This window comes from Carassius auratus, chromosome 19 (assembly GCF_003368295.1).
Source record: "Carassius auratus strain Wakin chromosome 19, ASM336829v1, whole genome shotgun sequence".
Taxonomy (NCBI): Eukaryota; Metazoa; Chordata; class Actinopteri; order Cypriniformes; family Cyprinidae; genus Carassius; species Carassius auratus.
In genome coordinates, this window is record NC_039261.1 from 21,272,349 (window position 1) to 21,298,607 (window position 26,259).

Sequence of the window (26,259 nt, forward strand, 5' to 3'; positions counted from 1 at the left end):
AAATGTAGAGTCCAGCCCACTTGAGCTGCAGGAATCTACAGTGTCTGATCGCTCTCTATTTTTCTTATGTTAAACAAGTTATAAACTCTGTTAAGAAGGTCCATGTTCCATGTACAGGTTCATCTCAATAAATAATAAAAGTTCATTTATTTCAGTAATTCAACTCAAATTGTGAAACTTATGTATTAAATAAATTCAGTGCACACAGACTGAAGTAGTTTAAGTCTTTGGCTGTTTTAATTGTGATGATTTTGGATCACATTTAACAAAAACCCACCAATTCACTATCTCAACAAATTAGAATATGGTGACATGCCAGTCAGCTAATCAACTTAAAACACCTCCAAAGTTTTCCTGAGCCTTCAAAATGGACTCACAGTTTGGTTCACTAGTGACATAATCATGGGTAAGACTGCTGATATGTAAGTTGTTCACAAGACAATCACTGACACCCTTCACAAGGAGGATAAGCCACAAACATTCATTGCCAAAGAAGCTGGCTGTTCACAGAGTGCTGTATCCAAGCATGTTAACAGAAAGTTGAGTGGAAAAAATTGGGAGAAAAAGATGCACAACAAACCGAGAGAACCGCAGCCTTATGAGGATTGTGAAGTCAAATGTATTCAAGAATTTGAGTGAACTTCACAAGGCATGGACTGAGGCAGGGGTCTGAAGAGCCACCACACACAGACGTGTCAATGAATTTGCTGAACCACAGACGATGTCAAAGCCGTCTTACCTGAGCTAAAGAGAAGAAGAACTTGACTGTTGCCCAGTGGTGCTAAGTCCTCTTTTCAGATGAGAGCAAGTTTAATATTTTATTTGGAAACCAAGGTCCCAGAGTCTGGAGGAAAGGTGGAGAAGCTCATAGCACAAGTTGAAAGTGACGTGACATAGAATTTAGGGATGCACCGAAATGAAAATTCTTGGCCGAAACCGAAAACCGAAAAAGAGAAAACCAAGGCCGAAAACCGAAACCGAAACACCGAAAGAAATTATGCCAATTATTAGTACCATTGCATTTATTGCTATGACCGTGTACTAACTTTACTAAAATTAAGACATTGCAATTGCATAAATTAATATTAAAGTTTCAAAGATAATTACAATTACATAACTTATTTAAAAAAAAAAAACATAAAAATACATAATTACAAATGATGCAAATATTTATTAAGCACATTGCAACAATGCACAGTATAAAATAAAATTCAAACTAAAAATTTATCCCACTCATGTGTATATTTAATAATAATGTACAGGCCTACTGGCCTGCAGAAAGGTTTTAAAATGAACAGTTCCCTCATAAAAACAAAGTGCATTTAGATGAAGTGCATTTGAAATTTTTCTCTGTAGGACTAGAAAGTGCATTACTTCTCCAGTTGGCAAGACTGTTATCACTTCTGGGGATGGGGACTTCAGACAGATAACCATCTAGCTGTTGAGCAGTTGAGCTTGTCATCTGCCTGACATTTGAGAAATATTTGAGAGAGTGTATTTAAATAGGGCCAGGGCATAAATAAACATTTTTATCAAATTAAAGCAGAAATCTAGCAGAAAATCTAGCATAAATATAGCTACAATCTGATATTATGTATGTATATATGTTTGTGTGTGTCTATAAGAACAAAATAGCCAACGTATTATTATCATTTGAGGCACTTTCTTGCAGAATTCCACTGAACATATCAGACAACGATGGTGCATGCCACTCATCTGGTGCAGAGACGAGTCTTTTTTTCTGCGCTCTGATCTGTCTCCTGCGCTTGGCGCTTCGTCTCCACGCGGGTTCTCCGCATCCAGCGCGGCCTGGATCATTTCTTGTGCGCGCTGCCTTATTTCCGCATCCAAGTAATGGTCTTTATAACGCGGATCAAGCACATTCGCGATGAAGTGCAGAGGATCCGAAAAGATCTCAGTGAGACGTGTGCTAACAGACTCTATAAGACTGTACTTTTCTTTTTTTTTACTTCGTGGTCCGTCTTAATCTCTTTGTTAGGAGACGCTTTAGTGCTGCGAATAAAGGAATAAGAAGAGAGAGAATGTTCTCACTGGTGTTAAGTGAATGTCGCGGGGAGCTCGTGGTCTTTGCTATGCAGGTGCACGTGCAGGTCGCGGTTTCTGTTTGTGTCATCACAACATTTCGGCCGTGTTGTTTCGGTGATAAAAGTCTATCGGCCGAAAACCGAAAAGGCCGTTTTCGGTGGCCGAAATTTCGGTGCATCCCTAATAGAATTCATGCTCTGCATTTAATCCATCCAAAGTGCACGCACACACACACACAGCCATTTATGCTTTGGCACCCGGGGAGCAGTTGGGGGTTCAATGCCTTGCTCAAGGGCACCTAAGTCGTGTTATTGCCAGCCCAAGATTCAAACTCACAACCCTAGGGTTAGGAGTCAAACCCTATAACCACTAGGCCACGACTTTCCCATTCCCCAAGTTGCTTGAAGTCCAGTGTTAAGTTTCCACAGTCTGTGATGATTTGGGCTGCAATGTTATCTGCTGGTGTTGGTCCATTGTGTTTTTTGAAAGCCAAAGTCACTGCACCCATTTACCAAGACATTTTGGAGCACTTCATGCTTCCTTCCGCTGACCAGCTTTTTGAAGATGCTGATTTCATTTACCAGCAGGATTTGGCACCTGCCCACACTGCCAAAAGTACCAAAAGTTGATTAAATGACCATGGTGTTGGTGTGTTTGACTGGCCAACAAACTCACCATACCTGAACCTCATGAATCTATGGTTTATTGTTGAGAAATGAGAAACGAGACCAAAAAATGTAGATGAGCTGAAGGCCACTGTCAAAGAAACCTGGGCTTCCATACCACCTCAGTAGTGCTACAAACTAATCACCTCCATGCCACGCTGAATTGAGGCAGTAATTAAAGCAAAAGGATCCCCTACCAAGTACTGACTACATGTACAGTAAATTATTGATTGAAGTATTATTGAAGTATTCTAATTTGTTGAGGGTTTTTGTTAAATGTGAGCCAAAATCATCATAACTAAAAGAACCAAAGACTTAAACTATTTCTGTTTGTGTGCATTGAATTCATTTAATACACAAGTTTCACAGTTTGATTTGAAATAAATGAACATTTCCATGACATTCTAATTTATTGAGATGCACCTTTATATTGCATTATGAACTATAATGTTGTCTGAATTCTGAGTGATTAAATTAATTCCCAAAATATGGTTTACTGGGGTATAGCCATAATTTACCCTTTATTGTGTAACCTGAGAAAAAATGTAGGTTTTAATTGATGCTTTAAAAGTGCTTAATGTAGGAGAAGCTCTTATCCTTAAGAACAGAGTGTTCCAAAGTTTTGAAGCATAGACTGAAAAAGATTTCTGGACATTTAATAACAGCTGGAATAAAGATCTGAGTGATCTCTCAAGAGAATAAAAACGTAAAACTTCTGATATATAAATAGGAGCAAGTCTTTGAACACATAAGTTAAATCCTTAAAATCAATTATTTTTCTCACAGGGAGCCAATGGAGAGAGGCATGGTGAAATATGTTCCCTCTTTTTGTCCCAGTCAGGAAATGAGCTTCAGTATCTTGGACAATCTGTAACCATGAGAGTGATGACTGAATTATTCCAACGTACAAGGCATTGCTCAAGCCTTGAGAAAATAAAAGTGTGAATAACGGTCTCCAGATCCCTAACAGTAAGTAAGTGCTTTCACTTTCAAGACGCTTTAGCTGGAAAAAGCTGCCCCTGACCACCGCATTTATTTGTTTTTCAAACCTCTATCCGAATCAAATATGACCCCCAGATTTTTAACATATAGTGTTTTTTTTTCTTTTTTAACTAAAGTTGGCCCAAATAAATCACTGTCAATCTGTGGTTTGGAGCCAAACAGGATAACCTCTGTTTTATTTTCATTCCACTGAATAAAGTTTTCATCCATCCATTCTTTAATGTGCTTTAAACATGCTAGCAGGTGGAAAACGGAATCACTCCCGGAATCTAATGGTGAGTAGAGCTGGGTATCATCTGTATAGATATGATAGGAGATCAACATCAGTCTACACTAGGAATGAATTACTACGAATAATCAGTAAGCTTACAATTTTAAAGTAACTTACAAGAAAATACTAGCTTGTTTAAATTCTACAAGATGGCTTAATCTCAGTAGTATAAATAGACTGGCTAAATTTTGTAATAAATAAAAATGACTTTTTATGACAGAGATCTGCAAACGTGTCGCCTAATCTCAAATGTTTCTTGCCAAAGTCCCATAATTGTCCGTTTTAGCGAAATGTAGGTCTAATCTTTGTAAATAAATCATAATAAATGCCAGTGGACTGGAAGCGTCATTTGTTTACTCGACCACAAGAGCGCGCGCGACTGACAGGAATGGCGGTTATTTCTGAGGGAGAGTTTTCAGCGAGGTAAAACACTTTAATAATTATATCACGAGAAATAAATAAATATAAGATTTGTTTCACTACAAATTATAAGACGTACTTTTTAGTTCAAGTTATGCTAGTATCATCTCTTTAATCACGTTAAAATGTCTTGAGTAGAGGGATTAACTTGACTCCCTGAAGCTAAATCTAATGCATAGTCTCTTTCACCTACATTAGTCATAACAACACTTTTACTCCCTTAATTGTGAAAAAGAAGTGTACTTAATTGTATTAAAAGTTTACTTTTTGTGTACTTCCAATCTTAAAAGTATACATTTTTAAATGTGCATTTGCAGATAATATCATATAATTTTAATTAAAGGCCACTTAATTGTACTTTCAATTACACTTTAATGACAATAGGTCTGAACATACTTAAGTGCACTTTGTAAAAAATGTACTTTATGATAATGTCTAATTAAGTATTACTTAAACATACATTTTTCATAATTATGATTTTATTGTATTTTAAATTAGTACACTTATTTTCATATATTTATCAATATACTAAAGCACATGTAAAATAATTTATTTTAATTTAACCTTAAGTGTGTTCTCCAAAATTACATTTGTTAATGTATTTTAAATGTATTAGCCTACTATTTAGACTATTTAGACACTTTTTTATACAGTATACTCCAATAAAACATTGAATTGTTGAAATATTCATCACCAGCTCTATGAATTCTATAAAGTACATTTTCTGAAAGTACTGTATTTGTATGTAATATTACCATAATTTACATCTGTGTACAGAATAGTTTCCATATCATTATGTTGTTCTAAGTCATTTAAACACACATTTAAGTGCATTAATTGCAAGCAAAATTTAACGAATCTAAACCAAATTAATATGGATTCAAATAGCCTACATTTAGTTTCTAATTTAGGCAAAATTGCACTGTAAAAATGATTTTTAGTTAGGTGAATGAGTCTCACCAACGAGTTAGAACAACTTGAACTTGAGTAAAAGTTGAAAGCTTGAAATAATAGGTTACCACGCAGTATCTCTTTTGTTTAATGTGCATGCTCCAAAATATTACTTCATGATGGCACACTACTTCACCAGTTTTAGAAAAAGGCGCCATGCACCGTGTTTGTGTAACCGCCGCGATATGTGAGGGAAGAAACAAACAAGAAGAGGATAACGGAGTGAGACGTTTGGATGATTACATGAGTCATTATGTGCTGCAGACGACGAATCAAGTAAGTATATCTTCATATACATTTTCTTAATTTAGTCTTGCCATTCATGTGGCTTTCAAACTAACGCGGCAGTTCTTGCTATATGAACTCAGGAGGTTGAATTAATCGCATAATTTATCCTTGACTGCATTATGATAATCGGAATGTGATCGCGCGTGTGTGGACTAAAGAAATTATCCAAAATTAAGAGATCTGATGTTGTAATATTTAATGTACATAATCGATATTATAACCACCAGTAATATTCAATATATCAGCCACCTCTAGAAATAATGCTGTTTTATCTTTTTCTTTTTGCATTTAAAGAGCGAGATGTTCCATTACTGCTTGTGTTTGTGATGTAATGTGTTTCTACTTATCTGGAGTTATACATTTTTGCAGGATCAGTACAGTTTTGTTTCTGGAGATACAATGTGGAGACCAGACAGACCAGTACTGAAGAGGTGATGTTAGAAGTGTTTAATTAATTGTTGACCAGTCAGCTCACCCTGATCACACATGACAAGCTAAAAGTGCTATATTAAGTCAGTATCCCTGTGGATTTGAACTGCTTTGAATCTTTTCCATTTGCAAGAAATATATTCCCTTCTGTGCATTTACAGACCCCCTTCTAATCAACATATATTTTACAGGTAACAAACCAAAGGATGAGGACAGTAGTTTTTCTGTGCCAGCCGTGATACATACAGAAACATCCTTTGTGAAGATGTGTTAGAGAAGCTTACAAGGCAAGATTTAGTTTTTTATATATGAAAAATAGGGATATTTATATATTTTTTGTAATTGGTAGAGTTATGTTTTATTCCCTGTAACAGTAGGAATAATGCATTTTGTAAAAATGTAATCTATTTTTAAAGCCCAGTGTCAATGAAGATGACGTGTTCAGTGGTGGTCAGATGTGGTCAAAAGTTTACACACACATTGCAGAATATACTGCTTCATCAGAGTAGTAATTGTATTTTTTTAAGTTATTCTACCTCTCTACTCTCTTACTGCTTAAATTATTAACATTTTGCTGATAAAGCAAGGTGTATATAAACTTTAGACTGCAACTGTGTCTATTGCTTTCCCTCAACTGAACCATTTATAATGGCTGGAAATGTTTTATAACAATTGTTCTTCTTTCCTCAAGGAATTTTTTTGGACTTTCCTGCCTCTTTGGATAATTTTTCCGTTCACACAGACTGTGGAGAGATGGTCTGCAGCTTCATGATGTGTGAAGTTTAGTGTCGATGAAGAGCTTCTGGGACATCGACAGACAGCACATCCCAGCAAATTAATTTTGAGTTTTTTTTTTTTTTTATTAATTAATTTATTTAGTGAAACTTGCATTCACTAATGCTGTAGTAAGATTTGAGAAGAAAACTTTCAGTCCTGTTTAATGTTGGTGCTAGTAAAGGTTTAGACTAAGCCAGGATCATAGTTCAATAAGAACATTTAAGTCATTTTCTTTGACAGAAAAAACATTACTGGTGTGCATCTTGAGACAAAACAAAGGCACTGGTATTTTTATAGATCAGTCAGTGCAAGTTTCTATCAGTTGAAACAGCTCAGAATTACATTTTAGTCTTAGGCTAGTCTTAGTCCTTGTCTGTGAATCCAGGGGTACAAGTAACCCACTTTGGTAATGTTTTACAATAAGGTCTTATTTGCTGTACATGGATAGATTATTTTCTTTCTTTCTTTTGTATTAAATGAGTGTCATTAGTGTGTTAGTAATCCTATATGTTATGGCGACCAAATGACTCCACAAGTATAGAGATACAAGTAAATTTTGACCTTGTGGACATTTTTAGGTCCCCGATGAGGAAACCGGTTTACACATCTTGTTTTCTGTGATGGTGAAATTAGCATTGTTCTCCAGACTCTTTCTAATAAGTGAGTTGAAGCGTTGTAACTGTATATTGTTGGGTTTTTCTTGTGTATCAGCAAAAAGCATTTTTTTTTTGTATTTGTTTAGGAGATTGATTTGTCAATAAATGTAGAGGGTTTACCATTTTGTGTCTTTGCTTTGATTGTAACTACTGTAGGTTATTAAGAGGTTATTATTATTATTATTTAATATACTAAATTTCAACTTCATTGCCCAAGATATATGACATTGAAGTATATTTTAGTTCACATTAATTGCTTATTCAGAAGTACCGGTACATTTTTACCATATTTCAAATCACATATAAAATATACTAAAGTCCCACTTAAGTGGTTCAAAAATATCACTCAAAAGTTAAACTAATTGCATTTAATGTAACTTTAAAATGTAAAACATTTTAAATAAATTACAAATACAATGTACTTATATGGCGAAAATAACATTTAATTTGCATTTATGTGTGTTATTTAAAAGTATATTATTTCCGCAATAAGTACACTTTATAAAAGCATACTGAAGTGCACTTCTTTTTCACAAGGGCTGATTAAAGTCATAATATTTCCAAAACGTTTAACTTACTGTACTTTGAATCAAATTTGTGTATGGGCTAATTGTACATTGTGACATTCCCAATGAGCCTACTTGAATGTTTTCTTGCTGTAATATTTAATACTTAAGCACTGATGGGGGTGTCATGTCCTAGCACTTAAATATTCCCTTTGTAACATCTTAGTTCTCCACATTTTCTTAAAGCTTTAACAACTATATAACTTGTTATTCCAGTGGATTAGTTTTGTTTGACGTGTGATATGTCTCAAATCCCAACATGTCGTCATCTTTCAGTAGAAATCACCAGCTGTCAGCTAGAGTAGCTACTCTTTAACCATTCAAGTCAACTTGGGAACAGTGATGGAATTTGGCTTTTTAGTTAGCTGTAATTTTTTTTTTTTTTTTTTTTTTTACCACAACTAGGCTTATACTAACAGACCTACTTTTTCCCCCATTTAAAATCTTTGCATACATTTTTACATTGTGCCATAAAATATGAGAACAAAACAGAAGACAATAAGACAGGCACTAGAAATGCATTGTTTGAGCACAGTTAGTGCATTTTATTGATTTCATCACTATGAGTTAGGATGTTTTTGACACAGTCTCGCTTTTAGACTGGGAGGATGAGCTGATCACTTTGCCATCCACCACCTCTTCCACAATGGTTACCACTTTGCGTGTTGTCGAGGATGAGCTTGAGGTTGAGGTTGAGACACTGCAGAGGTACAAACAAATAATATTACACTACAGAAATGCCAGACAGGTATCCACATCTCACTTTAATTTTGTTTATTATAATAAAGCACCACTGCTTATTGAAAAACAGTGACACTACTGTCTAAATGTTATTAAGATTTTGTATTGTAGTTTTGTCTCACCTTATAGCCTCTCCATCCAGAAGTCTCCTGTACTCTGCAATCTCCATCTCCAGTTTGGTCTTGATGTCCAGAAGGATGCTGTACTCTTGCCCTTGGCGCTCGAGATCGGCACGAAGCTGCTTCAGGTGCTCTTCCAGGCTGGTCACCTGTAACTGGTAGCTAGACAACATGGCACTGTAGCGGGCCTTTGTGTCTGCCACAGTGCCTTCCAGCGATGCTTTCTGTTGGAGGAAGCTTAGTTATTCTGTGTTTTATGAAGTATGATGACCAAAATGAACAAGATTCATCTCTGCCTGCTTACCATGCTGAGTTGGGACTGTAGCTCGATTTGAAGACTCTGGAGTGTGCGTTTAACCTCCGTGATTTCAGATCGGTATATTTGAAGGGTTTCTGTGGTCACGGTAACTTCCTTGGTAAGTTCTTCACTCTATGAGAGACAGAAAAGCAGTCAGACATTTTGTTAATTTATTAAAACATTGCCCTTAAAAAAAAACCTCTGACGTTACCTTAGAATGGAACCAGGCCTCGAGTTCTTTGCGGTTCTTGGCAGCAACTGCCTCGTATTGCTCACGGATTTCAGCCATGATCTTGGTCAGGTCTTCCTGTGGTGCTGCATCTACCTCTACATTGACTTGTCCACTCATCTGGGAGCGTACTGCCAAGAGTTCCTATAGATGCAATAAAAACAACTGCGTATTTGCCTCACATACATTTCAAGAGGAATGACTGAGTGTGGACCAACCACCAACTTACCTCCTCATGGTTCTTCTTGAGGAAGATCAGCTCTTCTTTAAGACCCTCAATCTGCATCTCCAGATCAGATCTGGTCATTGTCAGGTCATCCAGCACTCTCCTCAGGCCAGCAATGTCTGCCTCTACAGACTGCCTCATGCTCAGCTCATTCTCATATCTGCACAAAAAAGAAACTCATTTAAATGTTTTATACTTTTTTCAGTTGTTGAAAATGATGTTTGTTTATGTTGCTGGTTACTTACTTGACCCTGAAGTCATCTGCAGCCAGCTTGGCATTGTCAATGCTCAAGTAGATGCCTCCATTCACACCAGTGGCATGCTGAATCTTCAGGAGCACAGATTGAAAAAGATTACAGTTGCATTCCTGAGACATCCAGTATTTTTCACATTCTCTTTGAATTAGGAACCATGGGCTATATAGAATTGGTTAATTATTGTCTAAAGGAAGTTTAATGATTGACTTTACTATTATGTTTAATAGGTTAGTCGGGTACCTTGGTCTGGAGGTCACTGATAGTAGCGTAGTAGGCGCTGTAATCTCGAGCAGCAGGAGTGGCCTTGCTCTCCAGGAACTGGCGAATCTTCAGCTCAAGATCAGCATTGGCCTTCTCGAGGGAGTGCACCTTCTCCAGGTAGGACGCCAGACGGTCGTTGAGGTTTTGCATGGTGGCTTTCTCATTTGCAGTCACATCAACAGCATCAGACAGGTTGAAGCCAGCACCGAAACCAGCACCACCACCAGCAGAGAAGGAACGAGAAGCAGAGGCACTGGAGATACGGACCCCGGTTCCTCCTGCTCCTCCATAGACACTACCAGCACGCATGGCTGTGACACGACCGGCTCCTCCACCAAATTTGGAAGAACTTCCTGAAGACATGTAGGTGCGGGTGGAAAAAGAAGAAGTCATTCTGAAGAAGGCTTGTTGTCGTCCTCAACTCTGGAGAATGAGAGAGCGGATGAGTGAGGAGAAGATGACCCCTGTTCCTTTTATGTGGACAAAACTGGGAGGGACCAGATGGATTGCCTCATTCCCTTGCCCCATTCCTCAAGGCAGCAGGTGTGGATGAAGACAGGTCTGTATGGTATGTTAGCATTTTAGAGTTTCACTTAAATTCCTCCATAATTCCTTACGTTTTGCGCTAAGCATGAAGCCATTGATTGACAGATATATATTTTGTTTAATTAACTAATTTCTTTCTACTTTAAACTTTTAATGTTTGAATTAGGAATGCATGGTATATTGGCCGTCATATCCTATCAATCTAGTAAGTAAAAATTTAATAATATATTTTATTTTATATATTTAGTAAACCAGCTAAACTGGACTCTACAATATGCATAGTTGGCCTTTCTTTTGTTAAACACAAATAAAATTAAAAGGTTACTTAAAGCCTACAAGAAATATTTTTTTGTGCTATACCACATACATTTTATTATGCTTTGTTAAATTTTTTACTCTACATAGGTGTCTAGCATTTCTTTACAGTCGTTCATAATAGACCAATTTTAAAATTTGGAGTTAAAAAAAAAAGTTGTTGTTTTTTCCTGAACTGAAAAGCAGTTTTCTACTATGTTAGCTGATGACACATAAAGCTTGTACAAATGTGGATGTCCAAAGAGAGTATTTTTTGTATGTATAATAATATAAATGACCAATTCTTTCTAGTAATTAAAATCCATTACCTAGTTTACATGTTTTTTATTAAATTTTTTTTAGCAGATTGTGAATTTAAACAATGCAGTTGTTGCCTAACACTGTTGCAACAAGAGGAGCTATATTAAACACCAAGAGATTAAAAGCAGGTTTAGCTGGTCTGAAGTGGGTTTCGGGTGATCTGCTAATGATAATCAGGCTTGTTGTAAATAGAAAGTTTTATTCTTGTGTGCAGCAAAGTTGTGTTGTTCAACTTTTAAGTATTTTGAGTTTGCAGTACAGTGTTTGTCAAACCTGTTTCTAGAGGCACATTGTTGAATCAGGTTTTTAATGAGGAAAAGTTTAAAAATAGGTATTGTTGGTGCTGGCCTAGAGCTTAAGGTTGTGTCTTTTGCTCAGGGCCACACAGGTGATGACCATTTAAGGTTTGATCCTGTAACCTTTACCAGGCTATGTCAGTTTAGTTGTATTGCTCACAAACCTTTGGTGCTTTTATAGGCAAACAGTTGGGTCGTAACTGGGTAGTAACTGATTATATGTAATCTGGATTATGTAATCAGATTCCAAAAATTGAGTGCTCTGGATTATATTACATTTTAAAATGTTCATAATGAGATTACACAATTACTATATGGATGATTACATGCTATTCAAAAAATGGCAATGAATTATTTTTCATGTATTGATTCTCCTTAATACTTTTTTTTTTCTCTTTTAAATTTTCCTAAACAATAATCTTATTGTGTGTCAGACCATTTAGCTTTTACTAAATTCACAATATACAATGATATACCATGCAAGTAATTTTGCGAATCACGCTTCTGAATTTGGCCTTCATGCAATTAGCCCATGTATTAAACAAATAATGATGCAAGTTTCTAAACACTGGTGATGGATAGCTATGAAATGTCTTCATCATATCCAGTTACCTTCAATAATTGTTATTTCTGGAGGGCTGAACAAAAATATTTTAAACCAATATCCCTGAGGAAGTGAATATTTTAATAATTTAAGAAGGCATTTGCATGTTTACAGTTCTCTGGTGTCAGTAGTCACATTGGCATGCAGTTAAAAAAATAAAATATGTCAGTTTTCAGGTGTATGTGTTTGTTTTTTAGTATTATTGTTTTATATATATAAATATATTTATCACTGAATTAATTATTAGCCTTTTTTATATACTCGCATACCCACTGCCGTTCTTACATTAATCCCAGTTAGGGAAACCTGGTGTAATGTAATGTTTAATGCACTTGATATTAATATCAAATAATGGAGTATAATTTCCCTTGGGTTTTTTATATCAACATGATACATTTATTGGTAGGTTTAAAACAAGTTAGAAAAGTAATCTAAAAAGTAGTCACGATACATTACCTAAAATGAGTAAAATAAGATTGTTACCAACTACAATTTGAGATAAGTCTCACTTCCTTTGAGACATTTGTCATCAAATTAATATGTTGAAAACTTATACAAAAAAATCATATTATAAGAAACAACAGCAAAAAGAAAAGTGATTTCCATTAGAATAAACACTAATCTGATGATTGGGGCTTCTTCAAATTACTTATTAAAATATCCTAATAAACAGTAATCCAATAAGTCAATGGCCTTCAGAACTACTGAAAACATTCATTAATTTTGAAAAACTGAAAACCATTAAATGCATTCAGTGTAACCTTATTTTTTCTTATTTTAATAGTTTATACCAGTATTTGCAAGACTTGAGTCAGTTGTGTTACCCTGTTTATGAACAAAAATAATTTTAATATGCAAGCTAATTATTGGTTTTCATACAACTTTTTATATTTTGACAAAAAAAGGAGCTGTTTTTATGCAAGGGGCGAATGACATCAAAACAAAACGTACACAGAAATGCACAGTTAGATCACTTTATTGGCTTTTCATATCTGTTTTGTACAAAGATTTGGCTCAAAATTGGTTTTAAGACACGGTTTGACTTGTAGACTGGAAGGATGAGCTGACCACTTTGCCTTTCACGACCTCCTCCATAATGGTTACCACTTGGCGTGTAGTTGTGGTTTTGCTCGTGAGTGAGACACTGCAGAGGTAGAATACAAAGATTATTATATAATGGCCACTTTTAAATGAGAAAGTGAATGTTTAATTTGCGTGCTGTTCTTAAAAGATTTTTTTGTAGTTGTGCCTCACCTTGTAGCCTCTCCATCCAAAAGTCTCCTGTACTCTGCAATCTCCATCTCCAGTTTGGTCTTGATGTCCAGAAGGATGCTGTACTCTTGCCCTTGGCGCTCGAGATCGGCACGAAGCTGCTTCAGGTGCTCTTCCAGGCTGGTCACCTGTAACTGGTAGCTGGACAACATGGCACTGTAGCGGGCCTGTGTGTCTGCCAGAGTGCCTTCCACCGATGCTTTCTGTTGGAGGAAGCTTAATTATTCTGTGTTCTATGGAGTATGATGACCAGAATTAACAAGATTCATCTCTGCCTGCTTACCATGCTGAGTTGGGACTGTAGCTCGATTTGAAGACTCTGGAGTGTGTGTTTAAACTTCGTGATTTCAGATCGGGATATTTGAAGGGTTTCTGTGCTTACAATGACTTTTTTTTTGAGGTCTTCGCTCTGTGAGAGACAATCCATCAGAAAACAGTCAGGTAAGTCTTTTGTATCCTTTGTTTACAATCTTGCAAATTTTACAGACTAATTCTCATTTTACCTTAGAATGGAACCAGGCCTCGAGTTCTTTGCGGTTCTTGGCAGCAACTGCCTCGTATTGCTCACGGATTTCAGCCATGATCTTGGTCAGGTCTTCCTGTGGTGCTGCATCTACCTCTACATTGACTTGTCCACTCATCTGGGAGCGTACTGCCAAGAGTTCCTAAAGATGCAATAAAAACAACTGCGTATTTGCCTCACATACATTTCAAGAGGAATGACTGAGTGTGGACCAACCACCAACTTACCTCCTCATGGTTCTTCTTGAGGAAGATCAGCTCTTCTTTAAGACCCTCAATCTGCATCTCCAGATCAGATCTGGTCATTGTCAGGTCATCCATCACCCTCCTCAGGCCAGCAATGTCTGCCTCTACAGACTGCCTCATGCTCAGCTCATTCTCATATCTGCATGAAAAAATATCCATTGTATCCATTGTTTTAGATCCTTTATAATATATATATATATATATATAGCAGACTTACTTGACCCTGAAGTCATCTGCAGCCAGCTTGGCATTGTCAATGCTCAAGTAGATGCCTCCTTTCACACCAGTGGCATGCTGAATCTTCAGGGGCACAGAATGAAATGCATTAATGTACATTTTAGATCTCTCTTTTATGAGTGCTTGAGAAATGCAATGTGTTTTATGCTGTTTGAATATATGTTATGCATAAAAAGAATGATGGTAAATTCACAATTGGTAAACTTTTGTCTAAAGGTAGTTTAAAGATTGACTTGACCAATATGTTCAATAGTTAAGTCACGCACCTTGGTCTGGAGGTCACTGATAGTAGCGTAGTAGGCGCTGTAATCTCGAGCATCAGGAGTGGCCTTGCTCTCCAGGAACTGGCGAATCTTCAGCTCAAGATCAGCATTGGCCTTCTCGAGGGAGTGCACCTTCTCCAGGTAGGAGGCCAGACGGTCGTTGAGGTTTTGCATGGTGGCTTTCTCATTTGCAGTCACATCAACAGCATCAGACAGGTTGAAGCCAGCACCGAAACCAGCACCACCACCAGCAGAGAAGGAACGAGAAGCAGAGGCACTGGAGATACGGACCCCGGTTCCTCCTGCTCCTCCATAGACACTACCAGCACGCATGTCTGTGACACGACCGGCTCCTCCACCAGAGACAGAGAAGCGAGAAGATCCTCCTGAGGACATGTAGCTGTGGATGGAAGAAGTCATGATTTTGAAGAAGGCTTGTTGTCGTTGTCTGCTCTGGCTGGAGAATGAGAGAGCGGATGAGTGAGGAGAAGACGACCCCTGTTCCTTTTATTTGGACAAATGGGCGAGGGACTGTAAAGAATGCCTTAGATGATGGAGAGTGAAACTATTCCCCCGTTCCCCGAGGCAGCAGACGTGGCTGTAGACAGATTTAAATGGTATGTTATCATTTACAGTTTCACAAGAAGAAATGAATCAGGGGTTTATGTGAGTCTTAACTTTCTTATCCATTACTTTTCATTTCTGCAAAATATGTTATATAAATATAACTTGCAGCTTAATAGTCACTCATGTTTGTACTTCAGTTGCATTGTAGGTGGATATTTGTATTTTTGCCATTTGTAAATTCTGACAAAAAAAGAAAAAGTAGATATTAAAATTGATGGATTGTTAGATTTTTTAAAAGCACATTTTAAAAACTTTTTATTCAAATTAAAACCTTATAATTTAGAGCAACTGTACAGTACATAGATCCAGCGCTTGTCACACATTAAACTAAAAACTTTCTCATCTAACTTTTGAAGTGAAACCATTTCAACCCTTTGTTGTAAACTTGATTGTTATCAGATCATACAGGACCCACCCCAAACATGATGAACCTGTTTCATCTACTGAATGTGTGAAGATTTACATCACTGGCAGGTTTTTACATTTTATTACATGAAGCCTTATCTGATATCCTCATATGATTAAGCAATCAACAGATCTCAGGACTGCCTGCTCCAGAGCAGATCATTCATCAAGGTGGTATCTACATGTTATAGCATGACAGGACAACTAACAGGTTTCTTTCTAGTTTTTATCTCTGTTCTTTCACTCATATAATGCATTGATTAGATTAACTGAAATGTAATTGGGTTTTATCCAATGAGAAAAGTAAAATATTAAACTACTTACCCCTCAGCCTATAAACCCACTGTGCAAATATATCTGATGAACTTAATGACAGAAATAAACAAGGAATAGTTAGAGTAGGTCGTCAGGTTTAAAGTGAACAGGCAGGTAAAATAACTCACACAGCATTTACATTATGCAGAAATTCACTTGTGATTGTACTAGATGCATCAGATGTATCCTAAATCATCATAAACTTAATTTAGATACTTTAACTGTTCTGCATACTTTGACTGTTTTATTTTTTATTTTTAACAAATTAGATTTTTGCTGTAGATCCCCTTGTGAAAAAGAAGTGCACTTAAGCAGGGGTTTTCAAACTGTGGGTTGCGACCCACTTGCGGGTTGCAGAATGGGACAGGGTGGGTTGTACAAAGTCACTTCACTGCAGCTAAATTTGCATTTCAATGATGCACACTCACACAGTTCCTTGTTTAGTGTAAGCCCTGTCTGTGAAACCAGGCCACTAGTTCTCAAACCTTTACCAACATTAAACAGGACCAAAAGGTTTCTTCTAAAATCTTACCCCAGCATTAGTGAATGCAAGTTTGACTAAATTAAAGAAGAATAGGAAAGGAAAGAACTCCAAATAAAGTTACGGGGAACTGCTGTTTGCAAATTTTTCTATTGGCAGTAAACTTCAAATGTCATGACACCAGGAAAGAGGCAGGAAATTCAGAGAAAAAATTCCACAGAGGAAAAAAAACAAAACAAGAACATATGTTATAAAACATATCAAGTCATTGTAAGTGGTTCAGTTGAGTGAAAGTATTAGACACAGTTGCGGTTCAAAGTTTATATACACCTTGCAGTATCTGCAAAAATTTTAATAATTTAAGCAATAAGAGGGTAGAGGTTGAAAATAGCAATTTCTGTTCTGATGAAATGGTTTATTCTGCAAAGGGTATGTAAACTTTTGACCACATTTGCATCACCTAAGAGATTAATTGATTTAAAGGGATAGTTCCACCAAACATTAACTATTTTGTTAAAAAAATTTGATGTTTATCTGCTTACCCCAGGTCATCCAAGATATAGGTGATTTTGTTTCTTCAGTAGAACACAAACCAAGATTTTTAACTCAAACCATTGCAGTCTATCACTCTTATGATGTACAGTAAGTGGATGGGAATCATGGCTAAAACATTCAAAAAAACAACAACAACAAAAAATGTGTTTATTACAAAAAACACAAACAAAACCAAATTAAACCCTGCAGCTTGTGACCATACTTTGATGTGTAAATACAGTAAAATATTGGTCTATGCAAGAAACTGAACAATATTTATATTGTTTGTTTTTTTTATTTTTTGTTTTTTTACCTCTGATTCATGCAAAGTCCGAACTGTTGGAACTCTCCTACATCAATCCCATGTGACAGTATTACAGTTTTTCTCAATTGCTAAAACACTAAAACCCACTGGCTGAACAAAGTTCTCAGTTGCCTGAACTTATTTAGCTAACTGTGCAGTCTGTTGTCAATACCTTAAACCATTTCACATGGTAAAACACAATTTGCAGATCTCACTTAGACTCTTCGGCAAAACGCTAAACACATTCTCATTCTCAAAACACATTCTGCACTCCAATGCACATGTCATCCATACTGGTAAACACAAGTGGCAACAATCAAATACAAATAGAGAACATGTGTCATTGATTGAACACAACCACTCAAAATTGATTTAACCTGTTTCAAATGATGTGACACAACCAATATAAGCCCGTTCAGAAAGCAAACAGGTTGTTGAAGGTGGGAAGGAGAAAGTCTGAAAATGGATAGAAGAAACAATGTGAGAGGACGAGTGCGTATGCGAGGTGGGCGACGAGGAGGAGGGCAAGAAAGAGGAGGAGGAGGAGGGCAAGGAAGAGGAGGAGGAGGAGGAGGAGGAGGAGGAGGAGGAAGGAGAGGAAGAGGAAGAGGGCAAGAAAGAGGAGGAGGAGGAGGACAAAGAGGAAGAGGAAGACAAAGAGTGGAAATATCTGATGAAATTCGAGCAACAGTCATAGACCATGTTCTTTTCCATGGACTGACAATGAGGGAAGCAGGGCTTAGAGTGCAACCCAATTTGAGCCGATTTTCTGTGTCCACCATAGTAAGGACATTCAGAGAAGAGAACAGGTACAGTATACTACTTTATTTTTGTAATTGCAAATTTACTGTACTACACTATATGCAGCTGTTTCAATAGACATTTGTAAAGTTCATCACTGTATATAGTACTGCATGAATATTTTTTTCTACTTTTTGTAGAATTGCAAGGCTGCCACATGCAGGTGGAAGGACACTTATATTCACTCGGGAGCAAGAGGCCGTTATAGTGGGCATGGTCCTTCAAGATAATCTAATACGACTCAGAGAAATCCAGGAACGAGTGATACAAGACAACACACACTTCCAGGGAATCGACAGTGTGAGCATTTCCACAATTGACCGTGTCCTCCATCGAAACAGGATGCGAATGAAACAAGTATACAGAGTACCTTTTGAGCGCAACTCACCAAGGGTGAAAGAACTGCGAGCTCAGTATGTGCAAGTAAGTGTACATTACTGTAAGAAACATTTACTTTAATTCAGATTGTCTACAGTACTAACACATACTATGTGAATGACATTACTCTTCAGTACATACAATGTATGTGAATCAGAAATGCATACAGTAGGCCTAATTGTATGAAGGTATTTTTGATTCAAAACAACTGAACACTTGTAGAACACTTGCAACTACACTTGTAGTTGTAAAGAAAAGCCACACATGTGTATCAGTAAATTTGAAGTCACAGAGATAAATGTTTTAAGAGTTGCAAACCTGTAGACTTTTTTTCTCTCCCACAAACATAACACAACAGTTACACCTTCTCAAATTCTTCATTGCAGGTGCACAAATCCTATTCTACAAATCACACATTTAGAAACTCGTACGCTCACATTTTTGAAACAATTGCTGCAGTGAATGTGGTGCAAAACGCATTTACACGCCCGCATCAAGAAATGTGCAGTCGTGGAGAAATGTTGAACATCCGCAAATCAGTACGTGAATTCATCAAATGAGAGTTGCACACTTGTAGAATATTTTCTCAGAAATGTCTTGTATATTTTTCTAACACAAACACAAAGTACATAACTACAGCTGCTTGAATCTGCTGCGATGAATCTCAAACACTGTTTTTCGCTTTCAAGCGACAAGTTTCGCGCTCTCCCTTTTGCACCGAGATATTTGGTTCAAAAGTGATTTGTGCATCTGTAGAGGTAGTGGGCGGGACTGTTTAGAGATTAGAGAATTTCAGCCAATCAGAAGAGCTACTTTGGCTCGTTGCTGAGTAGGTGGAGGCTTGGGAACTGTAGCCGGTAGATATACGCCCCAAGCAGTTTTACGCCCCTGTTGTTCCGCATGCGTCCAGTAGGGGGAGGCTGCAGACCTATGACCTACTGTAAAATGTATTATTTATATTTATTTATAAACTGTATATACAGGAGACTGACTGATATACTGAAATATATGACTGATATATGATTTTGTGAATTTATATTAAGTTATATTTAGATATTAACCATATTCAGGCCATTAGACATACAGTACTGTGTAATCATATGGATCCTAAATGAAATATTTGCTGTAAAATTCACAATTGCTCGTCATACAGCAACAAAACATGTCCTACACAGCATTTTATGAAGACAAACACAATTTAACCCTTTTCTAAAGTTCCAAGGGTCATTTCAAAGAAAGAGACAACATTGTTGTTCAAAAAAAATATTTATTTATTAACACCATGACTTGGTTATTTCTTAACAGCATGACTCCTGTAGATGACTCTCCTATGGCTTGCCACTCTTCTTTAATTGTTTCTTTATCCTGCTGTCAAAGTGATCCCACTCACTGATAAAAATAAATAAAAAAGCAAAAGTTGCATAGTGGTATAAACAATTGTTATTTATATATTATGGCAGGATGTCATGTTTCAACATTTTGTCCTTTATAGGATCCTTACAGTAGCTTGCATCAATGACAGGTCCTCGAAGGAATTTCTCCTCAGCCTCCAAGATGGACACATGTTTCACAACAGCAAGAGCACAGATGATGGACTACCAGAGAAAGATTTATCACAGCCCAAATAAACCAGCATCATTTGGCATTTTTATTTTTTATTTTTTTACAACAAAATCAAAAGTGCCTTTTCTATATTAAGCACAAAACTATTCTTTTTTAGCAATGGTCTAACATTATGGATAAACTATTTGACATTAAAAACAATGTGAATATGACACCATGAGTCTATGCTCAGCAACGAGCCAAAGTAGCTATTGTGATTGGCTGAAATTCTCTAATCTCTAAACAGTCCCGCCCACTACCTCTACAGATGCACAAATCACTTTTGAACCAAATATCTCGGTGCAAAAGGGAGAGCGCGAAACTTGTCGCTTGAAAGCGAAAAACAGTGTTTGAGATTCATCGCAGCAGATTCAAGCAGCTGTAGTTATGTACTTTGTGTTTGTGTTAGAAAAATATACAAGACATTTCTGAGAAAATATTCTACAAGTGTGCAACTCTCATTTGATGAATTCACGTACTGATTTGCGGATGTTCAACATTTCTCCACGACTTCACATTTCTTGATGCGGGTGTGTAAATGCGTTTTGCACCACATTCACTGCAGCAATTGTTTCAAAAATGTGAGCGTATGAGTTTTTAAATGTGTGATTTGTAGAATAGGATTTGTGCACCTGCAATGAAGAATTTGAGAAGGTGTAACTGTTGTGTTATGTTTGTGGGAGAGAAAAAAAGTCTACAGGTTTGCAACTCTTAAAACATTTATCTCTGTGACTTCAAATTTACTGATACACATGTGTGGCTTTTCTTTACAACTACAAATCGCACTGTCACAGGTGTTCAGTTGTTTTGAATCAAAAATACCTTCATATAATTGTATCCTACAGTATAGCACTGTCTCTGTACAACTTACAAACTTCTAAATACAGTATATTGTATTTCTACACAGACAATATTTGACTTGGAATCCTTGGACAGACCCCATGAGTTCATCTTTGTCGATGAAGCAGGCTTCAATCTAACGAAGAGGAGAAGGAGAGGCCGAAACATGATTGGACAGCGGGCCATTGTTGAAGTCCCTGGTCAACGAGGTGGCAATGTCACAATCTGTGCTGCTATCAGCAACCATGGTGTTCTGCATCACCATGTTACACTCGGGCCATATAATACCCAGCTTCTTCTAAGATTTGTTGCAAATCTAAGAGATATTTTATTTGAGCAGCAGGTTCAAGAGCAGCAGGGTCAAGAGCTAAATGACAATCCCATTCCCACCTATGTGATAGTGTGGGACAATGTCAGTTTTCACAGAGCTGCTCAGGTAAGGGAATGGTTTAACATCAATGGGCAGTTTATGAACCTGTACCTCCCTCCATACTCTCCTTTCCTGAATCCGATTGAGGAGTTTTTCTCCTCTTGGAGATGGAAAGTTTATGATAGACAACCCTACACAAGAGTAAATCTGCTGCAAGCCATGGATTTAGCCTGTGGTGATATAGGTGAGGAATCATGTCAGGGCTGGATACGGCACACAAGAGGCTTCTTCCCCCGTTGCCTCAGGAGGGACAATATTGCTTGTGACGTCGATGAAGTGCTCTGGCCTGACCCAGCCCAAAGACAAGAAGCACATTGATCATCACATGTTTACTCCTTTGATTTTATATTACAGTACATTGTAGGCTGTATACTGTACAATAAACAAATTGTTTGGCTCTGAACATTGTGCTTTCCATTTGTGAACAGTACTGACTGCTCAATAGATTATGAATGGTTGCAGGTTCATATCAACAAATAACAATAATTACACTATCACAGAGACCAAGCACAAGTTTATGAGATGCAGGGTACAGTACTGTAAAAATAGGGGTAGAAGGAGGAAGAACCAAAAAAAAACATGCAAAGAGCAAAGCAGAGTAGTAATTTCTGATCAATTTTGAGCTACTATGGTAGAACATGTTTTCGTTCATCAAAAGACAAATGACGGAATAATATGAACTTTGTTTTGAGATAAAAAATTTACTTCTCCCTGAGAACTATGTTTTGAACAATGTATTTTCTATTTGTTGGTGTATTGTTTACTGACTGCTTGATAGTGTATATCATTTTGATCACTTTGTTTATGATTTGAGAGCAGTGTTTGATTTTGAACACAGGTAAAACTGTTTTGAGGCGAAAGTTTCATTTTGCAAGAGGAGTCAGAGGTTTTGTAAATAGTGCTTGAAGATGAGGTTTTGTGTTCAATGTTTTCAGAAAATGGAGCAAGGTTTCAGAAATTGTGTTTTAGCAATTGAGAAAAACTGTAAGTCTAGAGTAAGATTTCGACAATGAGTAGATCCTGACATGTGTTGTCTACCCCCAAGAGCTCAGAATGTCTAGAAATGCTGATCCCAATGCATTTTTATCATTACCAACATGGATATTAAAATCTCCAACATTTCAGACCTTATCTGCAGCCAGCACTAGCTCAGATAGAAAATCAGCAAACTCTTTAATAAAGTCTGTATGGTGCCCTGGGGGCCTGTATACAGTAGTCAGTACAAACATCACGGGATTTATTATTAACACCTGTTTCTCTGGTTAATGTTATATGAAGCACCATTACTTCAAACGAGTTATACTTGAAGCCTGTCCTCTGAGAAAAACTGAAAACGTTCTTATAAATTGATGTAACACCTCCCCCTTTTTTTGGATGCGGCTCATGTTTATAACAGTAATCTTTGGGGGGTAGACTCATTTAAAATAATGTAATCATCAAGTTTTAGCAAGGTTTCTGTGAAACAGAGCACATCTAGGTTATGATCAGTGATCATGTCATTTACTAAAAGTGCTTTCGTAGAAAGGGACCTGATATTTCAATAAGCCAAGCTTTATCATTGGTTTCTCTGTATTATATACAGTTTACTTGTTGAACATCAATTAAATTGTTACTCTTAAATTGGTTTGGTTGGGGGAACAGACACAGTCTCTATAGTGTGATATCTAGGTGAAAGAGTCTCTATGTGCTGAGAATAAACTGATTTCTGTGACGAGAGGCGGCCAGCAGACGGTCGGTTTAGCCAGTCTGTCTGCTTCCTCACCTGGGCCCCAGTTAGTCAAGTGCAAACTTCAAATAATTGATTAATATTAAAACATTTGAGAGCAAAATAAGACTCAAACACAAAAGCACATTTAAACCAGTTTATTGATTTTTTTTATATCACTCATATCAACCCACACTATTTGGTTGTTTCATCTCAAGAGTGGTTTCGTCTCATACTGGTTGTTCTTTTTTGAAATCTCACTTGGTCTCAGTCACAGCCTGGGTGGAGGAGATCACTTTTCCGTCTTTCACCTCCTCTACAATGGTGACCACTTTGCGTGTAGTTGAGGTTGAGGTTGTGGATGAGGATTTTGCAGTTTGGACACTTCTGAGGATGGGGGAAAACATAAAGTTATAGACAACTCAGAAACTTAATCTCACAAATCAGGACATAAATGCCTGTATGTTAATGTCTCACCCAGAAGCCTCCCCATCCAGAAGTCTCCTGTACTCTGCAATCTCCATCTCTAGTCTGGTCTTGATGTCCAGAAGCATCTGGTACTCCTGACTTTGACGATCCAGGTCAGCACGAAGCTGTCCCAGCTGCTGCTCCAGGGCAGTTACCTGCATTTGATAACCGTTTAACATGTTGGAGTAGCGGGCCTGTGTGTCTGCCAAAGTGCCTTCCAACGACGCTTTCTGTTGAGAAGAAAATCATTATTCTAAAGGCTGTGTGATGCATCAAAATACCAGATTTCTAGATTGACCTGGTCACCTGCTTACCATACTGAGTTGTGACTGTAGCTCGATTTCAAGACCCTGGAGTGTGCGTTTAAGCTCTGTGATTTCTGATTTGGATGTTTGAAGGCTTTCTGTGTTTACTTCGACTTCTTTGGTGATGGCTTCGCTCTGTGAGAGACAGTCCACAGGAAAGCAGTCAGATCAGTCAACTGGTTTTGATTTGGTTTTGGTTTCTTATGACAAACTGGGACTAGTGTGATTTTACCTTAGACTGGAACCAGGCCTCGAGTTCTTTGCGGTTCTTGGCCGCAACTCCCTCGTATTGCTCACGGATTTCAGCCATGATCTTTGACAGGTCTTCCTGTGGTGCTGCATCTACCTCTACGTTGACTTGTCCGCTCATCTGGGAGCGTGCTGCCAAGAGTTCCTATAGATGCAATAAAAACCATTGAGCATGTCCCTCATCAAGAAGAATGATGGGTTTGTTGAAGACCAATTTACCTCCTCGTGGTTCTTCTTGAGGAAGATCAGCTCTTCTTTAAGACCCTCAATCTGCATCTCCAGGTCGGATCTGGCCATTGTCAGCTCATCCAGCACTCTCCTCAGGCCAGCAATGTCTGCCTCTACAGACTGCCTCATGCTCAGCTCATTCTCATATCTGCACAGAAATCAAACTCTTAAGTAAACACTTAGGTTCATTTGAGATATGTAAAGTCAACTTTTCTCTTAGTCATGTGGACTTACTTGACCCTGAAGTCATCTGCAGCCAACTTGGCATTGTCAATGCTGAGGTAGATGCCTCCATTTACACGTGTGGCATCCTGGATCTTCAGGAGACAAGAATGTAGACAAAATTAGATACCTCTTGGGATTTATTTGAGTTTAGTAATCTCTCATTTGTCCTAATTACATCCATCTCCATATGTTTATCTTTATATTTACAAAAGTCTTATCTTGCACAGAAATCACTTTTATGTCCATTCATATAAAGAATGGACATTATTCATATAAAGATAAGTTAACAAAAAGATACACCTTTAGTTACAAATGCTGTTTAAATATTTCTTTCTGACAGTACCACATACTTTGTTCTGGAGGTCACTGATAGTAGCGTAGTAGGCGCTGTAGTCTCGAGCAGAGGGGGATGTCTTGCTCTCCAGGAACTGGCGAATCTTCAGCTCAAGATCAGCATTGGCCTTCTCGAGGGAGCGCACCTTCTCCAGGTAGGACGCCAGACGGTCGTTGAGGTTTTGCATGGTGGCTTTCTCGTTTGCAGACACATCAACAGCATCGGACAGGTTGAAGCCAGCGCCACCACCGAAACCAGAACCAGCACCGCCACCAAAACCAGCACCGCCACCGAAGCCAGCACCGCCACCGAAACCAGCACCACCTCCATAGCCACCACCTCCTCCAGCAGAGAAGGAACGAGAAGCAGAGGAGCTTGAGATACGTGTTCCATATCCTCCAGCTCCTCCGTGCATGCTGCCTGCATACATGCCAGATGTACGACTGCTTCCACCACCAGACATGGATATGCGGGATCCTCCCATGGATCCTCCAGAGGACATCTGACTACGAGCGTATGAAACAGACATGATTGTAGAGGAGGCTTGCTGCTCTGTTCTCTGACTGGAGAGAGTGAGAAGTGAGGAACAGATGACCCACAGTCCTTTTATTTGGATAAATGAGGGAGGGAACGATGGATGGGCGTAGTGGGTTATCCAAGGAGGCGGAGTGAGAAACCACTACCTCACTCTCTAAAGGCAAACACACACATTCACACAGCAGTTAGCCAACTGTACGGTTTGAATATGTTTGGGATCAAAATCACATTTTTTGATGGTTGAATTTTATAAGTAGACATTTTGCCATAGTTAAGTCAGTGATAAAATAGTATGAATACTTAGGTTTTTGATTTGCACAGTACTATTCTTAGTCTGATCGATTTTTTGAAATAAATTTTGTGCACTCATATTCCTTATGTTCTAGTAATATAGTAATAAGTGCTTTTGTGCTAAATTAATTTTATAGATCAAGATTCTTGTAGATTTATTAGCATGGTAAAAACGTATCTTTACATTGCCAAAGCATAGAAACATTTTAAAGGACAGTTAACACAAATATACATGAGAATAGAGAATATATTATATTTTATATATATATATATATATATATATATATATATATATATATATATATATATATATATACACTACATAAACCTAGTGTAAAGAATGATTTAATGCATATAGCATTTGTACAAAGTATATCATGAGTATATGAAAAAAAAT

At 37.5% G+C, this 26,259-nt stretch overlaps 3 protein-coding genes and 1 long non-coding RNA gene across 6 annotated transcripts; 2 read left to right on the forward strand and 2 right to left on the reverse strand.

Moving 5' to 3' along the window:
* Positions 1–5,468: 5,468 nt before the first annotated feature.
* Positions 5,469–7,614, forward strand: LOC113119810 (uncharacterized). The gene is made up of 3 exons (XR_003294520.1): positions 5,469–5,631; positions 6,013–6,074; positions 6,264–7,614. It is a non-coding gene; the product is annotated as an uncharacterized LOC113119810 (long non-coding RNA).
* Positions 7,615–8,588: 974 nt separating this feature from the next.
* Positions 8,589–15,285, reverse strand: LOC113119806 (keratin, type I cytoskeletal 13-like). Of its 3 annotated transcripts, none has more exons than XM_026289472.1 (7): positions 14,807–15,285; positions 14,521–14,603; positions 14,286–14,442; positions 14,039–14,200; positions 13,819–13,944; positions 13,518–13,738; positions 8,589–8,771 (listed from the first exon to the last, which is right to left on the reverse strand). In XM_026289472.1, exons 1-7 carry the CDS (start codon positions 15,221–15,223, stop codon positions 8,639–8,641), a joined length of 1,299 nt encoding a protein of 432 aa, XP_026145257.1. In that variant the 5' UTR covers positions 15,224–15,285; the 3' UTR covers positions 8,589–8,638. The 3 variants fall into 3 exon arrangements, with proteins under 3 accessions (XP_026145257.1, XP_026145258.1, XP_026145259.1); XM_026289473.1 differs by lacking the exons at positions 13,518–13,738; positions 13,819–13,944; positions 14,039–14,200; ... (1 more) ...; positions 14,521–14,603; positions 14,807–15,285 and adding exons at positions 8,935–9,155; positions 9,236–9,361; positions 9,441–9,602; ... (1 more) ...; positions 9,930–10,012; positions 10,182–10,610; XM_026289474.1 differs by lacking the exon at positions 8,589–8,771 and adding an exon at positions 13,224–13,407.
* A 2,198-nt stretch (positions 15,286–17,483) lies between these two features.
* LOC113119805 (uncharacterized) lies at positions 17,484–22,555 on the forward strand. The gene is made up of 3 exons (XM_026289471.1): positions 17,484–18,278; positions 18,411–18,693; positions 21,158–22,555. Exons 1-3 carry the CDS (start codon positions 17,932–17,934, stop codon positions 21,836–21,838), a joined length of 1,311 nt encoding a protein of 436 aa, XP_026145256.1. The 5' UTR covers positions 17,484–17,931; the 3' UTR covers positions 21,839–22,555.
* An 813-nt stretch (positions 22,556–23,368) lies between these two features.
* On the reverse strand, positions 23,369–25,611 carry LOC113119804 (keratin, type I cytoskeletal 50 kDa-like). Its single transcript, XM_026289470.1, has 7 exons — positions 25,051–25,611; positions 24,710–24,792; positions 24,467–24,623; positions 24,231–24,392; positions 24,008–24,133; positions 23,703–23,923; positions 23,369–23,612 (listed from the first exon to the last, which is right to left on the reverse strand). The coding sequence occupies exons 1-7, from the start codon at positions 25,561–25,563 to the stop codon at positions 23,483–23,485; spliced, it is 1,392 nt and encodes a 463-aa protein (XP_026145255.1). The 5' UTR covers positions 25,564–25,611; the 3' UTR covers positions 23,369–23,482.
* Positions 25,612–26,259: the final 648 nt, after the last annotated feature.

Excerpts from the sequence above, each read along its gene's own strand:
- LOC113119806 (XM_026289472.1), bottom strand. The coding sequence starts at position 15,223 with ATGACTTCTTCCATCCACAGCTACATGTCCTCAGGAGGATCTTCTCGC. Across the intron at positions 14,443-14,520 it reads GCAGATGACTTCAGGGTCAA|ATATGAGAATGAGCTGAGCA; the intron begins GTAAGTCTGCTA and ends TTTTTCATGCAG. Across the intron at positions 13,739-13,818 it reads TACAGTCCCAACTCAGCATG|AAAGCATCGGTGGAAGGCAC; the intron begins GTAAGCAGGCAG and ends TTCCTCCAACAG.
- LOC113119805 (XM_026289471.1), top strand. The coding sequence starts at position 17,932 with ATGGATAGAAGAAACAATGTGAGAGGACGAGTGCGTATGCGAGGTGGG. Across the intron at positions 18,279-18,410 it reads ACATTCAGAGAAGAGAACAG|AATTGCAAGGCTGCCACATG; the intron begins GTACAGTATACT and ends TACTTTTTGTAG. Across the intron at positions 18,694-21,157 it reads TGCGAGCTCAGTATGTGCAA|ACAATATTTGACTTGGAATC; the intron begins GTAAGTGTACAT and ends ATTTCTACACAG.
- LOC113119804 (XM_026289470.1), bottom strand. The coding sequence starts at position 25,563 with ATGTCTGTTTCATACGCTCGTAGTCAGATGTCCTCTGGAGGATCCATG. Across the intron at positions 24,393-24,466 it reads TCAAGAAGAACCACGAGGAG|GAACTCTTGGCAGCACGCTC; the intron begins GTAAATTGGTCT and ends TTGCATCTATAG. Across the intron at positions 23,924-24,007 it reads TACAGTCACAACTCAGTATG|AAAGCGTCGTTGGAAGGCAC; the intron begins GTAAGCAGGTGA and ends TCTTCTCAACAG.